The sequence below is a fragment of the Pezoporus occidentalis genome, unplaced genomic scaffold (genome assembly GCF_034315485.1).
Source record: "Pezoporus occidentalis ecotype Australia unplaced genomic scaffold, CSIRO_AGI_Poc_V1 ctg12, whole genome shotgun sequence".
In the NCBI taxonomy this organism is placed as follows: Eukaryota; Metazoa; Chordata; class Aves; order Psittaciformes; family Psittacidae; genus Pezoporus; species Pezoporus occidentalis.
In genome coordinates this window covers 129,497-147,375 of record NW_026912994.1, presented here as the reverse complement: position 1 = coordinate 147,375, position 17,879 = coordinate 129,497, and the positions used below count along the sequence as shown (strand labels likewise).

Genomic DNA, 17,879 nt, shown 5'->3' with positions numbered 1-17,879 from the left:
GTATTTTGTTCCCATGTTCACCCCAGCTTGAATAATTGCTTTTTTGTTTTGTTTGTTTGTTTGTTTACATGTAATTATGAAGATTTCACTTAAAAGATAGGATTATACAATAGAATCAAAACTTGTATCAAAGAAATTTTGAAGGATTAAAATGATTGTGAACTTTAAAAATCTGTTTAGCTACAAATTCTGTAAAAAGTAAAAAGTTGTTACTATAATCACCAGTCCCAGTTTTATATTATATCTGAATAATATAACGATAATATACCTTTAATGATATAAAGTGAAACAAACAAACAAACTAGATTTGAAAACTGATTCCCTTAATTCAGCTTTTAGGAATGTATTTCAAACCAAATATCATCCCATTCAGTAAACTGGCTGCTGAAGGGTATCTCTTTTCTTTTTTTGCATATCAAGATGCAAAGGTCTAGCTCTAGAATCTCACAGAGCTATGATCAGTTTGCATAGTCTGCAGTCAAATCAGAAATCACAAGTTTAAATCTTGGTGATTTTATACTTGTTTGTTTTCACATCCTGACACCTTGAAAAGTGTATTTTGGAATTTGATTCCTACTCTTTACAACCAGTTCCCTTTCCCATAAAAGAATGTATAACGAGTTTACCATACTAGTCACACACTAAGATGTGTATTTGATTACCAGCTAAAAGAACATTGCATTGGAGCCATGCAACACGTAACAAATGTTGCTGTAGATTTCAGTTTGCTCAGTGGAAATTAAATAGAGACAGCGCCTGAAGGCAGGTCTATACCGCAATTAGATCAGATTTGTACATCCTCTGCTTCTGTTGCTGTTTCCCCCTTTTGTCTCTTTTCAGAGGTATGTCAAAATATCACTATTTATTTGTCAGTATTTTAAGGGACCATGAATATATATGATGCTGCAGTAAACAAATGAAATATACCATCAAGAAATTACAAAAAAAAAAACCAACACACCCAAATCCCCACCTATAAAAAGTTTGTGACTGTTTCATTTAAATACTTATTTAAGAATTACAGCCTGCTTCCAAGCAAAATCTCATCAGAAAGGTTCTCTTACTCCCCTCACCATTCAACTCAATCATGTTGTACTAAACAGATGAACAAATCCATAAGGAGTCACTTTCTGTAAAGGGTTCTGGCTCGTATAAACTATCACTAATGGAGGAAATAGTTTAGTTTCATTATTCTGTGGAGCCACACTCAGATCATACTTTTGGCAAAAGGGCCTGGAGAACCACATCTGTTAAGATAGCAAAGTATAACAGCATGTGCCTTGAACCTGTCACGATGGGTACCTCAAGTGGAGTTGCCTATATAAGCTCATGGAGAGCTACAGCCTTCTGAGGATTAGTGGGCACACGTGCTAGGAATCCTGTGTCCTGGGCTGGCACAGCAGGTGCACTTAATTGTGCTCTGTGTGTGTCTGGGTGCTGAGAACTTCCAGCGATTAATTATAAACTGGAGATTGTTTAGAAACCCATAAGATATAGCAACATTTTGCAGGCATGATTTACTCGCTCTGTTGCTGCTACTGCTACCGAATGTACAGTTCACTGATTTCCAAGTCGTTATCTTGCATCAATAAATCAACAACCTCCTTTGATCCTGATTTGGTTTAAACTACATGAACAAAGCAGGTTTTCCCTACAACAGCCTGTTGTTGCAAAGTTCTCCTTTCAGAACAGCAGGCAGTTTACAGAAGTAAAAAACAAATGGAGTTTGCTAGGAGAGGTGTGTTTGCTCCTTTCTTTCTTCAAGGATCCAGAAGTCCATGCTGGCAAGTGGTGTGGCACAGTAAGAGAGAACCATTAGACTGAAACAGCAAGTAATGAGAACCCACTATCCACAATGTATTTCAAGATTTTACTTCATAGAATCACAGAATGGTTTGGGTTTCACGGGACCTTCAAGATCAGATAGTTCCAACCCCTTGCCTTGGGAAGGGACACCTTCCACAAGATCAGGTTTTACAAAGTCTCATCCAACCTCGTCTTGAACATCTCTGCAGTTGGGACAGCCACATCTTCTGTGGGTAACTTATGCCAGTGCCTTACCATCCTCACAGTAAAGGATTTCTTGCTTGTATGTAATCTAAATCTCTCCTCTTTCATTTTAAAGCCATTCCCCCTTGTCCTATCACTACATGCCCTTGTAAAAAGCCTCTCTCCAGATTTCTTGTATACCCCTTTAGGAGAAAGGTTGCTCTAAGGTCTCCCTAAGCCTTCTGTTCTTCTCCAGGCTCAACAACCCATGCTCTCTCAGCCTGTACTCATAAGAGATCATCTTCGTGGCCATCCCCTGGACTTGCTCCAAAAGGCCCACATCTTTCTTATGCTGGGGGCCTCAGAGCTGAACACAGTTCTGTGGGGTCTCACAACAACAGAGTAGAGGGGGAGAATCACCTGCTGGACATGCTCCTTTTGAGGAAGCCCAACATACGGTTGGCTTCCTGGGCTGCAAGTGCACACTTGCCGGCTCATGTTGAGCTGCTCATCAACCAACACCTTCTTCAGCAACCCCAAGTACTTCTCCTCAGGCCTGCTCTCAATCAGTTCTGCACCCTGCCTGTATCTGTGCTTTGGATTGCCCCAAACCAGGCTCACATTAGGCTTTCTCTATTCTTGTGGATTTCGTGCCCACTACTGGCTGAAGTGTTTTAACTGGCTCAGCTTCAGAGGTTTTTCGAGGTTTGCAGGTTACTTTTTCCACAGCAGTTCACTTGTCTTGGCACTGCTTATTATTAGAATCAACTATAAGACACAACTATAGCAAATAATTTGTCACTGTAGCTCTAGCTTTGTGTTAATACCAAGTTGTATTCAGTAATGCATAATTTAAAGTTGACTTTAAAACAACTTTAAAAAGCAAAGAGCCTTCTTTTTCAGTAGCAGAAGGTCTCACAGTTAACAGTCTGAGATTTGTCAAGTTACTCTACTTTTTTTATACTTGCCGCATTCCAGAGATTCATCTGATCCATCTCCACAGTCATCATCATGGTCACATACAAACTGTTTGGGAATGCAGACTTTGTTATGGCACATGAAAGCATTCTCGTCACAAGTGTTATTAGGAGCTATGGAAAATACAGTACATAAAGATAAATGAAATTGAGAAAAGTAAGATATACACTCATTTTCTTACAGAAAGCTGAAATGAGAAGTAATTAGTCTGAGTGGATTCAATGGAAATAAATGTAACTTTTGAGTCATGCAAAGAGCACCATAGAATTGAATAGCAGACAAAGCCATTCATCTCCACATAGATAGCTAAAAAGTAAGATCTCATGTAATGCAAGACAGAGGTGTCAGAAGTTTATGCTGTCTATAAATAACCTAAGGTCTGCCTCCAAAGAAAATAAAACTTGGGAATTACAGATGTCCTTACTATGTTCCTCTGCTCCTGAACAAAAGCTCTTTAAAATCCATAAATACTCAAAATATAAGTCAGCCTAGAAATGGTAAGTGATAGAATATGTATTCAGTGGTGAGACCATATTACAGTATTTTTAACCTATACCATTTTTATATACATTAATAAAATAAACTCCCTAATGAAACTATTACTAAAATCCAGACACTTTTAATAGGAACATATCTCAGAAGACTGGAAGTAATAGCTTATAGGGCAAGAGATGTCAGGTTCCTAACAATTAGCCAGAGTAAGTTGGAGACAGAACTGTGTCTCCTTTTTTGGTGCACAACTCCCCTGACATGCAGAAGCATTTTCTTTGGGAAAAGCAATAAAACTGCATGGTCAATAATGAGCTAATTTTCATTAGTGACCATGTTGTATAGTGTCTGTGTTGTGGCATACATACTGGTCTTCAGCTGATGTGCCTCAGTATCTATTAGTAAAATGGGAAGAAGTTAGGTTGATTAAAATATTGAAGAATCACGGTATGCATGCCCGCATGTGGTCCATCAGTCTTTACTAACAGTCTTGACAGTAGAAGAGTACGATGGCACAAACACAGCATCTGGATATCGTAAAGTACTAAGAAAATAAATACTGCAACTTTTTAACATGCATACCACAGCCTGCTGTTGACAGCTCATCACTTCCATTAGGACAGTCTCTTTCACCGTCACAAAGCCAGTGTTGGGGTACACAGGCATGCGAGCCCAAGCAACTGAACGTATCTGCTGCACAGGTCACTGAACCTGAAAAAGCATTACATGTTGAGTCTTGAACAGGTTCTGATTTTTTTTTTCTTTTATTTTTAAGGTAATGCGCAATGCCTAAGGTTTTTTATTTTAAAATAAAACTGATTTTTTGTTCTGCACAGTATGATAAACATACTATCTGAGAATGTATGTTATAGTAAAATTTTGGCAATCTGCTAGTTCTTCCATTCTTTTCATTTATTCAGCCTCTCAAATTTCTGCAAGGAAAATGTATTTACCATACTTCATGGAAACTATCCAGCTGTATAACTTTTCAAGCCAATTTTGGCATTTACATTTGACTGCATGTTTGAACCAACTGAAGGAAGGAACTAATCCTTTAAATCAAGTAACCCTCGCACCACTGTACTTTATGCCAGGAGGTGAGAGATATCCAAAACCCGCATGAGTCAGCCCCATGTAGAAGAGAACAATGGGTACCAAGTACAGTAGTAGTTGGAGTAAGGAAATATATGACAGTTCTAATGCAAGTAACTCAATGTACTGTTTGTTTGGCTTTTTTTTTTTTTTTAATAGGCTTTTCTGCAGATAAGAAAATTATGTCCTAGGATTGGTTTTACCCTGTTTGAAGTAAACTTTTGTGAAAGCTGTCATTTAATGTATTCTCTTAGATAAGTTACATACACTTCACGGAATAGAAAACAGTGTATATTTTACCAATTTTAATTATAAATCAATTAAGTAGTAAAGCAAATTAAAAATCAATTTTTTTTGTGCTATTCATGCAAGAGATACAATTTTTGCTTGCTTATACTCATTTGCCATTTTTTGACGCTTCTGAAGTTAAAGTTTACGTTAAGTAAATACTGATTTTTTAGGACTGAAAAATCTGAAGTCAGCTTGATCTCTTTTTTCTTCTGAGACTCTGAAATTCAGATCTGCCCCTGTTCCTAGGGAGAGATACAGCCTTAACTCTCACCTCCTCATAACTTGTGTGGAGGTTTACCTCTTTGATAGATGGCCTACAGTTTCATTGGTGGCCTTTCTTCTTATAAGAGATCTTCAATGTATTGCAAGACAAGATATCAAAAAGCAGTAATTCTGAACAACCTTAGAAAAAATAAATTATTGTGCTGCATTGACACTTCGCAATTTGGTGGTCTTGATTTTCCTCTCCCTTTTTCTATTTCTTGCTCTAAGTTTCCTATTAAGCTTTGGGCCTTAATGTTTCTTAGGTCTTCAGGTTCTTATAGAACAACCTGAACAACCTTCTATAACCACCTTCAGGTTGTTATAGAACAACCTGAACAACAGTCACTGATGACGTGCTTGTCTTCTCAATTCCCACCTTCTTATTTTCCTAGGGGAGAGAGGCAGAGAAAAATCTTCCTTTTCAAACAGATACTGCCTCCAATACCCCAGTCATCAGGATGACTTCAATACCGTGAAAAAAAATGTATAAATGTATTGTAGATGGATGTCAACTTGAAGTTAACTTAGTAATTAATTCATACTTTGCAATATTAGAACAGCGTAATTTCCACCATCATCCTTTTCATTTGCTGGCATTTCTACATCTGTGTTTGATTAAGAAACCACTTTAACAAACCACAGTTCTGAACATAAGCTAAAGAGATTTCTTCCCTATCTACTCAACACTTCTAGTAAAGTTATCAACTATATTTTTATTGTGGTATCACATATGAAATATGGAAAAAAATACTTTTTGTGGGATGGACTTTAAGTAAGAGGGGTTTTGAAAAGAAAGTATTTAATAGTGAAAAGTTGTCATTTTACAAAGAAAATCCTAAAGTACAATACAAAAAAGGATGGAAACAATATTGAAACTATCACGAAATTGACAGCATGACTTGACACAATGTGATTTTCTTTTGAAAAGAATTCATTAACACTTTTCCAGTCAGCTGAGCCCCAGAATGAAAGTAAAATCTTAAATTCCTTATGCAATTTGAAGGTTTGGGGCATTTGAGATTAATATCATGCTAAAATATGCTTATGGTTGTATGTACAAAAATTTAAAGGGAATAAGAGAAAACTGGAGAAAAGAAGTAGCTTTAGAGTCTTCAAGCACATACCACTGAAATGCAAAACTTAAATAGTGATACAGGGGTTTTACCTCAAGGATGGGAACTAAACAAAAGTTTGGTTCTTTTGCCCATGCTGATGTGCCATTCCTACCTTCACTGACAGACTACACACAAATCATATAGACCCCATAAAAAGGTATCTTTAAAGTATGTGCTCTTCAGAGATGTACTTTCCACAACCTTCTTGGATCACTTGGTCTTTCAGAATGCATGATCTGACAATACAGAACTAAAATTCTTCTACTTACCACAAATTGCATCACTTTCATCTAAACCATCTCCACAGTCATCCTCACCATCACAAGTCCATTGCTTGGAGATGCATTTGTTTGCAGAGCAAGCAAACTGATTCCATGAACAAGATGAATCTGGGAATAACACCAGCCACTACATTTGTTAGCTTCACAAAAGTACTGCATTCCCTGTATTTTCTAGCATAGTTTAGGTATCTCCACACTGTTCCTATCTGTCCTCCCAGTTTTAGTGTATGAAAACACTCAAACACAGTATAATCCTATTTAGGATTTACCAGTTTGTCTAAGAGTCTGCATTCACATTATAATAAATAAGTAAAAAAAATAAATAAGTAAATATCAAAACACTCAAAACACATTCACCTCTTTATAAAAATTTCACTAATGGGATGGGGATATTTTAAAAGCAGAAGTTGGGTTTCTGTATTTCACATGGATACTGTAACTATAGTGGCTTATTGTGGCTGCTTTATTTTGGTAGTAGGTCCAAATTTTCAAACACAGCCTTCTTCTAGGTATTGCAGCATTTAACGCCATCTTTAAAATATGTTATTTTCTCTCACAAGAAAAATTACTGTGTGTTTTCATCTCTCCCATAAAAACTGGCTAATGGGTTTTACAATATCACACATAAGTATACATACATTACTAAATCTGGAAACATAAACACTGAGTTACATTTGCATCATACACTGCATTCAACATACACTTTTGTATACATTGAAAATAATGGCATGCTTCTGCATTTCAAAAGTAGCCTGCACAACTCTTCTAAATAAATGCTATTATTATGACCTTTTCTGAAAACTTCAAATTGTCCACTTCTCCAAGATTTTCTTTGAAAACAAAATTTATTTATTTTTAACTGATATTAACAAATTTAAATATTAAAAATAAAAAGAATTCTAGTTAATGCAATCTGAATTTATGAGTATTGTAACAACTACCTCAAAATGGGTAAGAGCAATAAGTAGACAAAAAGTAATTGACTAAACCCCTTTCCCTTTCTCCCACAAAAATTGGCTAATAGGTTGCATAGAAATACATATGTGTAATAGAACTTGGAAACATGCAAAGTTACAATTGATGAATGTTGTCAACAGAAAACCTTGTGATTTTCATAGTGCACAGTTGCTAATTTTGAAGTTAAGATATATATACACTATGCAAACTGCAAACTAAACATGTAAGCATATTAGTAGAAAACTGGGTCATGAAGAGAGTACCGTATAACTTTCAGTCATGTTAAACAGTGAAGCATGAAAAAAGAAAAAAAAAAAGGAATAGACAAGTTTAGGATTTTATTTTCAGGTTTTATTTAAATAGGGATACTGCTTTTTGCTGTTCTTATAAAATTTAATTATAGTAATAATCCATTCAGTTAATCCATACAAATTTAAAAGACTAGATCCTCTATGAGCAAAACCGCAAAACCAACCTGCACTGCTCCTCAGTTGGGTGGAGTTCAAGAATCTTGACATTCCCTTGACCCTTAATATAGCTCACAGAGTTTATGCTGCATTTTATTCACATAACTTTTGTTATTTTAACTATACCTGTATGGTCCCTGATGCAAAGAAATATCTATTTTTATGTCATAAAGGTATATTCTGGTTACTTCCTGTTGAGGTCAAGATACTGATATAAACTGATTGTATTTACATAACTGTCCTAATGAGGAGTTATAAAGAATTAGTGAAATTGTTAAATATGAAAACAATAGAAAAGTCTGCATACAAACAAATCTTTAGGAGGAAAAAAAAAAGAGCTTTTATTCTAGCATGAGATTGGGTTTAACATATTGGCAGCATGAAGCATTAGAGAGTTGAATCTGAAAATAAAGTATTAAAGCCTGTTTTATATAGCTCTATATTCAATCTCTGAGATATAAACACACACTTCTTTCTGTTTTCAAAGTGCATTACTAATTATAGAAATACAAATAAGATGAAATGCTCACCACAGTGCAATTCATCTACTCCATCCTCACAGTCTTTCTGCCCATCACAAAGCCAGGTGGTCAGAATACATCTCCCACTAGGACAACCAAAATAATTTTCTTCACATGTGGGTTTGTTTTGAACTGTGATAAAATAAAGAATGTAATGTAAAATGGTCTCTACTAGTATGATTAGGAGACTAGTACATTTCTGCTAAATTGCTGAATACTAACGGACAACAAAGTGTTTGTGTCTAAAAATGAAAAAAAAAAAAACCCAAACCCAAAACCATTTATATTATTTGTATTCATAAAAATTAGAAAATAGTGATAGCTAAGTAGTTTAGGGAGCTATGAGAGTTCATTTATTTAGATAAGAATCAGAGCACAGCTTTAAACTAAATTAAAAGGACCTATAGAGAAAAGTAATTCAGTTTACAGGTTTTGAGTTCAGGTAGAACAACGCTGTTTGTTGGCTTACACCAGCTTAAGAAATTGTCTTTCTGCCATCACCTACAGGATAAACTAATTGTGGTAGTATTTTTGTCACATTCACTGTGATGAGCTACACATCTGATGTACATACTAACTGAAGCCACACCACTGATGTTGGAGAAAGAGATATAGGCTTCATCACAAATTTAAAAGAAGTTCTTCCTTGCCATTTTAATTTGTAAAGCATGAAAGTCATTGAAGATTGTACTTCTATGAATCCTTAGAAAACAGACATGAGGAAAATAAATATATCATATATTAGTTTCATAACAGAAGCACAAATATTAGTCTAATGAGTGACACAGGTTATTTTCAAAACCTTCAGCAAAGCATTTGCCTGGGAATACCCAGACAATATACTCCATAAAGTAGCATTGGAGATCATTGAAGCTCTCTGCCAAGGTTTCTATTATTCCCTTAATGCACAGGGCTATTGACACTGTTTTTTCCCCCCTCTCTCCCTCTCTCTCTCTCTTAAAAAGAAAGTAAGTTATCATATTTATGGCTTTTAGAGATCTATGAATAGAAAAGAAAGAAAGAAAGAAAGAAGTGAAATGTCTATGATGACTGGGTAAATATTCGAGGTCGTCTAAGTATAGCCACCATTAAATAAGTATTTTGCCTTAATTTTCTGTAAGAACAATGACACTGAACAAAGACTGTTAATGGGAATTATATTCACAATAGAAACACAACTCCAAAACTTAATGTGCCAAAGTTGGTAGGTTTTAAATGAAATGACAAAGGAAATTACATGTAGGTTGAATGGGAACAGTATTGCTTCAAAGTAAAGGGAGGAATGACCCAGGCAATTAGTCACACATGAAAACGATGGAACATTTTGGCACGCATTTGAAAGACAGAATAAAGTAATACAAAAGAACGAACAATCGAATAAAATGCAACAGTAATTTACTTATGCAATATCAGTTTACTGAAGCTATAGCACACTGCCTTCAAGAAACCCTATAGGTTTGGGGTTTTTTTGGTCTATACGCAAAGGAAATTCACTAAATCTAAGATATTCTGAGCTCAATGCAACATTATATACAGCTAATTCAAAAGAATTAATAGATAATCTGGAGAATATGGAGGTAGAATGGGAATCATAATTTAATATGCATCTGCCCTACAGGACAGATGGAAGTTCTCAATATTAGGTTCATTGACGTTAGAGCTGAAGTCCTAGGTTCCTTCTGGATCTTGGTAATATTTTCACCAATAAAGTTGCCACAAAATATATGAGAATAGTAATAGAATGTCCTGGTGACACAATGGGATTATCACACAATAAAACCAGGATACTAAATGGGAATAATCATGGAATCACAGAATGGCTGGGGATGCAATCAGATGACATTAGTTACTTGGCAAAAATTGGATGAAGAATTCAAGAACGTAAAAAGGAAAGTTTTATTTTACAAACTAGTAACATTTATTAATTAGCAAATATTTATTTTTACAAATACGAATCCTTAGAAAAAAGATAGGTACTGGTCACAGGAGGACACTTAGAAACTAGCATGAGTCAATTTAGTGTTAGGTGTCCCTGCCCATGGCAGGGGGGTTGGAACTAGATGATCTTAAGGTCCTTTCCAACCCTAACTATTCTATGATAATTACGAAAAAAAACCATAAAGAATTAAAATGTGTTTTCACAGACAGAAAGCAAAAAAAAAAAGACTTCATCTGTCTGCTATACTGGGTACTCGTCTGGATATTCAAGAGAGATGCACACTGACATGATTAAGATGATGCAGACTGATAGACCTATATTGAAAGCAGGAATTCTAAAATACCTTGGCTTATTTGCCACTGCAAGTAAAAATTATGGATATGACTACTGAAGGACTACAAGGTCTTCCTCAGCCTAAACACAGATATAATCCAGGAGATGTGTAGACTAGAAATTAACGAATGAGGTTCTGGAATATGATAGTAACAGGAATATTATGAACAAAAAATAATACTGATTTATTTTATAAATTTTTCTTTAAAAGTTCAAGGTGCAGTAGAGGAGGTACAGGCTTGATGTCCCCTGAGTTTCATTAATGCACTGTCTTCAGTTTGATGAGAATTTACTAGGATGGGCCTAATCCTACAAACATATGCCAAGAAACCTGTGTTCATTAAATTATTCTCACTCTAAATACAATTTCTTGTTTATTTACTTATAGTTATGTTTACATATTGCACTTAACATTCTTAAATGAGAGGTTCTGGATAATGAAGGAGCAATCCTATGCCATCCATCACTGCTTAATATGAAATAAAATAAATCACCTTAGTGCTGGGATGGGGACTCAAGTGTACCACAGTTGCTTTGTACTGGCTGAAGACCAGAACTAGCACAAAAGCAATACCTCTGGATTCTACCCTGGCAGCCTATCCCAAGTACCTCAACAAATTAAAAGAGAAAGTAAAAAAATAAGCAAGAAAGCTACCAAAGCAGTAGCTAATAAAAGTTCCTGAGTGATTGTGCTGATGCGTGATGAGCTTGATATTGTAATGATTAATGTTTTATTTAAATAAAAATGGTTATTGACAGCCCTAACCTGGATGAAATAGAAAGCTAGACCAGAAATATAGGAATATATTAAAAAAAAAAAGTAATTTTTTTTTTCTTATTTTTTTTCACAATTACCTGGGCATTTTAGTTCATCTGTATAATCTCCACAGTCATTAGATCCATCACATATCCATTCTGGCAGTATACAAAGTGATGTTGAATTACAGCTAATAAATCCTGAAGATTTTATTCCAAGTTTATAGAAGTAAGCACAGCTTGTATTACCTGGAAAGAGAAGTAAATTACTTTATCACACGTAATACAGATTGAGAGCATCATAGTTTGGTTTTCAGGTTTAACTTGAGTTTGTGCAAAGCATGATGCTGCTGGTACCCAGCTAGTAATGACTGAATTAACTGCTCTATAACAAGGAATAATCATGGACCAGATGCTCTGAAGGAGCTCAAAAACAAACTTACTACAGTTCTTTTCATCTGAAGCATCTGCACAGTCAATGATCTGGTTGCACTGTGCTGATTTTCCAATGCAAACCCCATCCGCACAACGGAATTCTGTTGAGGCACATGTTGAATCTGCAACATACGGTTAGAAAAGATGTAAATTTGTGTACTAAACAGACTCCTCAGATGCATAGTATCTGTACTATTTTTAAACCTTCTACCTTTGCATGAGGAATTCAGAACACACTGTACCTGCCATACCTAAAAACTCAGCAGCAATATAAGGTGTAATAAACCTGAAAGCATAAGTTCTGGTTTGGGTTTTTTTGGTGTTTTTTGTTTGTTTGTTTGTTTGTTTTTGTTTGTTTGTTTGTTTTTTCACCTAAATGTCTCTCTTTTGATATTTCAACTCAATTTGAGATAGTTCTCAGGAAGGAAGAAGCACTTCAGGACCATCTATGAATTAGACCTCTTTCATGTAACATCAGGGTGAAGTTTTTGCCTGTGTGCTTTTTCCTCTACTCATATTCAGCTAAATGATTAAAACCCATGAGGTGCTTTCAAAAAATTGCTGGTTACTACAGCTACATAGATTTTATCTATATATTGTGGAATACTTTCCCCTCCAATCCTTCTGAACTGTAACTAAGGGTTTGTGTAGTCTGCTAGCTAGTTTTTATTCATTAGCTGATGAACAGCTGATGAAACAGCTGATGAACAGCTCATGTTTTAATACATAAAAAGCAAAAACAATTCTGATATAAAAATAACAATTCTACTAAGTTTTGCAAAGGACACAGATGTTGTCATATATCTGAGAAGCAAAGAAATAGAACACTGGTTATTTTAAAGAAACAGTGCAGCAGACAGAGAAGAAATCACCCATCTTTCAACTCTTCTGTCTGCAGTAAAGATATTCTTCTCATTTATTACTTCATAAAACAAGCAGCAACTGTATTTCCATAGCCAAACCCACTCTCTGTCTGAAGGACTGCAGGTGTAAACCAAAATCAATCTTCCTATCAATCGCAACATATGCTTTTCCAAACATATTAATGTGCACCTGCTTGTTTCTGAATTATAACAAAACAAATCCCTGTAATATCAATAAAGTTCTATGAATTTTCTAGCTAATTCCATTTACATACTAAGTATTTACAGAAAAATAATCTGAAATCACTTTGGAAGTAAATGCCATTTACCTTTACAGTCAAATTCATCAGAATTGTCACCACAATCATTTACACCATCACATACTTTGTTACTTGAAACACAGCGACGATTAGAACATGGCTTGAAACCCTTCCGACAGCCTCTGTTTTCTGTTAAGTACAAGCACATAATTTCATTTAGATACTTGACCTCTAATAAAAATAGCCTTACATTACAACCAGACAAACATTCCATAAAAACATTTTATATGAGAATGCATTTGAAGATACAGAAAAAAAAACAGATATTGTTCACTTACTGTCCAGCAGAATTTGAAGTGATAAACAGATAATAATAAATAAAAGCACAAAAAATGACAAAAAAATAAAAAGGGAAGCCTAATTCTCAGTTTTCATAATCTCATGGTATAAAAAGTCCATGTGCTTTAAATCCATCTATTTTGACACACTTTTTTCAGGCATGTGACAATGTTTGAATATAGCACCAGCAATACTATCATATACAATGAAACACAGCAAATTAACACAGGAATAAATGGAGAGTAAAATAACAAACTATTAGCAGAAAAGTTTCTGGATTTCTGAATACCAACACTGCAAGCTATCTGCTCAAGTAGGGAAACTACTGAAGAATGTTGAATGTTACAAATATAGATATGCTGAAAATTTAGGAATGATTTACTAAACCCCCAACCATTGTAGAAATGATGCCACAATAATGAATAAATAATGTTCACTGAATTAGTTAATAATGAGTCCACCATCCTGTACTTCATCAGATTCAGAAAAAGAGGTACTGTATATGACCTAGTGCATGACAAAACCACAGCTCTTTCTACTTTGGGGGGTTTGGAACTAGATGATCTTTAAGGTTCCTTCCAATCCAAACCATTGTATGATTCTATGAAAATGTGCACTGTCACTCTACAAATTAATATAAAGTTCTTCAAAAACTTATGTGGCAAATCCACAGAAAAACAAATGTTGGATCTCTCGTATTTTTTCCGTATTGTAGAATAAAGCATAAAAAGATATAGTAGCTCAGTTAACCTCTGACTACTGACATATAAAATAGCTTCTCTCTATTCCTTCAACTTACTCCCTCCTGACAAAGTAAAAGAAACTATATGAAACCTTAATCCTTTTTCCATTGACTGTGAATGAAATAAATGACTAAAATTAGAGACAAAGAGGCTTAATCCATCTAAAAAAATAACTGAACTGTTTGCTGGCGTTGGTTTTTGTGTGAGTTTTTTTGATATGCGTGTTTGGATTTTTTTAATCACTTCTTATGTCTAAGAAATATGCGTACATAAATACAAATACATCGACACATCCTTAGTAAGAAAGCCTTAGAAGGAATTCACAGACCTAAGTCATTTACTTTGCAGTGTTTTGAAGCTGTCACTTGCAATTCAAGGGCCACACCCCTTCCTGGTTAACTAGCAATATTTCGTATTATCCAGATTCTTATTTCCTTGTCTGTTTTGTTTTCAGATTCAAACAAACAAATCTCCTTAGTTTCCTACATGTAGATGATCTGATCGAATGTTAGTTATTTTTATATGACACCATCAAAGCTGTTATTACAAAGAAGTCTGACATAGGACACAGGTCATAGCATCAGCTGCTATGCTCAAATTGGTGGTGTTTCTTTCTTTTTTAAGGGAAAAAAAAAAAGCCAAAATAAACAATACCAAGAAGAAAGCTATTCTGCTTCTTTTTCCACTATCAACCTACTATTAAAATGTCAGAGGTGACCTTCAGGAATTAAAGCAGATATTTTCATAAAACTACAGAGGTGTCAGGTATAAACATATTGGGTGGGTTTGAAATTATATGAAATTGTTCATATGGGAAACAGAAGAGATAGGAAAATTATTAGGAAAATTATTTGAACAGTAGTGTTTTAGACCCTGAGACAGGCAAACTCAATTGGACACAAAAAAAAAAAAAAATGGAAGTGATTCAGTGATTACTAGGGAATAAAGAAACCCCAAACCTGATGAGGACATGAGTCCTTGTGAAATTTATGAAAATAATGAGAAGACAAACTTGTGTCAAACTTGTTGCAAGATGCAAACTGATTGGTATGAAGAATAATGATACTATAAACTTAACCAGAAAATTGGTTGGAAAGATTACACAGGCATTTTTTGTATTTTATAATACTTCTATTTTAGTGCTTTCTATTCCCAGATAAAATTTCTTTAAATACAGAAAAATTATTTGAATATGCTATACTAAAATTGAAAATACTCTCATTTTCATCCTTGAAAAAGCAGCTAGCTGTGTTTTTCCTTATTTTTGGTTTTAGAGACAGAAATATGAGGACATTTTAGATGGTTTTTACTCAATGTAAGTCATCTAGTACATGAAGTCTGCAAGAAAACTATGTTCAGATATAAGTAATTCTAGCCATATAACATGAAGGGTTTTCTTAATGTGCGAGTTGGCATTTTCTTCTTGTGAATCTTTGAGCAGTTGGCATGAATAAGTAGATAAGTAACAGAGTAACTAAGATAAGCATGTGAAGAACGTGAAGGTGAAATCTGGAAATACTTACCACAGTAGAAAAGTTTCTCATCAGACTTGTCCTTACAATGAGCAGTGCCATCACAAGTCAACTGATAATCAATGCATTCACCATTTCCACATTCAAACTCTGAATAAATGTTGCATGTAGAATTTTTTGCTAAAAATAAAACACATTAAAATGTAATTTTAGTAGCTTTTACACATAGTGAAAACAAGAAAAAGTGTTGGCTACATTTAAAATATCTCCTACAAAGTTTTTGATAACCTAAATACTAAAAAAAACCCCACCATGGCATCAGAACTTAAAAGCGTCTACACAGTGGTGGTCTGCAAGACTGCTATACTTCTCCGTAAATTTACTGATATTATATAGGATTGAGTATAGACATGTAAGTAGAAAACTGCTTTCAGAAATTTTATGTTGAATTCCAAACCGAGGTAAGACAGAGTCTGTAAAAGAAAAATACATAGCCAAATATCCATGAAGGAACATGTAGTAAAGCAACTTGAAGGCAGTGATTCTGATAAGATGATGACTTTCATAGAACCATAGAATGGTTTGGATTTGAAGGGACACTCTAGATCACATATTTACAACCCTCCTGTCATCAGCAAGGACAGCTTCCATTAGACCAAGCTGCTCAAAGCCCCATCCAACCCAGCCTTGAACACTTCTAGGATAGGGCGGCCACAGTTTCTCTAGACAACCTGTGCCAGTGTCTCACCACTCTCACAGTGAAGAATTCCTTCCTTGTATCTAATCTAAATCTACTCTCTTTCAATTTAAAGCCATTACCCCTTGTCCCATCCCTACCTGCCCTTGTAAAAAATCCCTCTCCAGCTTTCTTGTAAGCCCCTTTAGGTGCTGGATGTTTGCTCTAAGGCATCTCTGCAGCTTTCTCTCCTCCAGGCTGAATGAATGACACTGTAACTACTGTCCTCAGCTACCCTCTGCCCACACATGCGTCTCCACAACCCCAGCTTCTATGCAACTGTCTCTTAACATGTGTCTAAAATTAATCTCTTCAAATAGCACATCCAAAAGAAAGAACCAAACACCATTACCTAGCAGTTAATCTGAACTCTCGACTTTGCTCTGTGGCACTGTGCAGATACTCAATATGTACACAGGTACTGGCATTACTGTAGTACATCCAAAGTTGAAGATACAGCCTAACACCCAATGAAGAAAACCTGCTGTTTCTACTTTACTTATTTCTTTATATATTAAAAAAAAAAAAAAATTGAATTCGTAATTTTTGTGTTCTCTCCTTCTCAGGGCAAATGTTTTACCTATTATTTTAGAAGAAAATAAGATGTACGTTTAAAATTTTAACTTCTGCTTTTTCTTGCATGTGGATTTTCTTTTAGTTCAGTTAGAAACTAGGAAAGTATCACAAAATTGACACATAATACTAGGCATATTTGTTTCATGTGTACGGTTCTAAACAAAATATCAAACTTGAGAGAAAAGACAAGTATATACAACTCAGGAGAAAGAACAGGGAAACGATACCTAATAATTACGCTTTTTTTCTTGTTTCCATTATAATTACTTCAGCACAAATTCAGGAAGAACCAATGTCCACTATATGCAACAAGCTAATATAAACTGAAAACACTTCTCAATTTGATGAAGTAAAATATAAAAGACCTGCTGAAAGTATAGATTCTGGACAAGGGGAGGTCTGATCTTGTATATGATTTATACAGCCCTTTAAATTTTAATCTAATTTATCACAGCAATTAGTTTTCTCTCTTTCCCCCCATTTTTTAAGCATTTTAAGAATTTAGATCTTGTTAAAAGTCATTCTCAATTACTGTTTTAGTTTATATCTTGTTCAGTATCTTAGATTGCAATCTTTAGAGTAAGGTGGGGGAAAAAAAAGTATGTATAGTATAATCTTTCCTCAGTTAAAGTCTAACTGGAAACCACTGTAGGATTGCTTCAAACCCCAATTTTCAAGGTAAAAAAAAACTGGTGAGATAAAGCTCTTTAATTAAGATTCAACTTCAGTCACTCATCTGATAGCCCTAACCAGACTTGATGAATGCATGTAGATACTTTTATCTATCTCAGTAGTAATTATGATAGGTATGCAAAGATTGTTAACTGTCACTAAGAAAGCAGTATCCTGCTACCATAATAGCAGTGATGTTTAACTCTTTTGGGATGCCAGCAGCCATCTTTCTCTCCCACCTCCAAACAAACCAGGACATGGCATTCATGCAACAATTTTAAATCATGACACAAAATTGACAACGTCCATTA

At 34.9% G+C, this 17,879-nt stretch overlaps 1 protein-coding gene across 1 annotated transcript in view; it reads right to left on the bottom strand.

The window, feature by feature from the left end:
* The window catches only part of LOC134156941 (low-density lipoprotein receptor-related protein 1B), a gene marked incomplete at its 5' end in the record, with an annotated part of 264,744 nt that overhangs the window by 123,057 nt on the left and 123,808 nt on the right, over window positions 1-17,879 (bottom strand). The window contains 8 exons of the mRNA XM_062605389.1: window positions 2,958-3,080; window positions 4,039-4,167; window positions 6,488-6,607; window positions 8,454-8,576; window positions 11,572-11,721; window positions 11,916-12,029; window positions 13,100-13,219; window positions 15,636-15,764. Of these exons, the coding sequence (XP_062461373.1) occupies window positions 2,958-3,080; window positions 4,039-4,167; window positions 6,488-6,607; window positions 8,454-8,576; window positions 11,572-11,721; window positions 11,916-12,029; window positions 13,100-13,219; window positions 15,636-15,764 (1,008 nt within the window). The remainder of the gene's footprint in view (window positions 1-2,957; window positions 3,081-4,038; window positions 4,168-6,487; window positions 6,608-8,453; window positions 8,577-11,571; window positions 11,722-11,915; window positions 12,030-13,099; window positions 13,220-15,635; window positions 15,765-17,879) is intronic.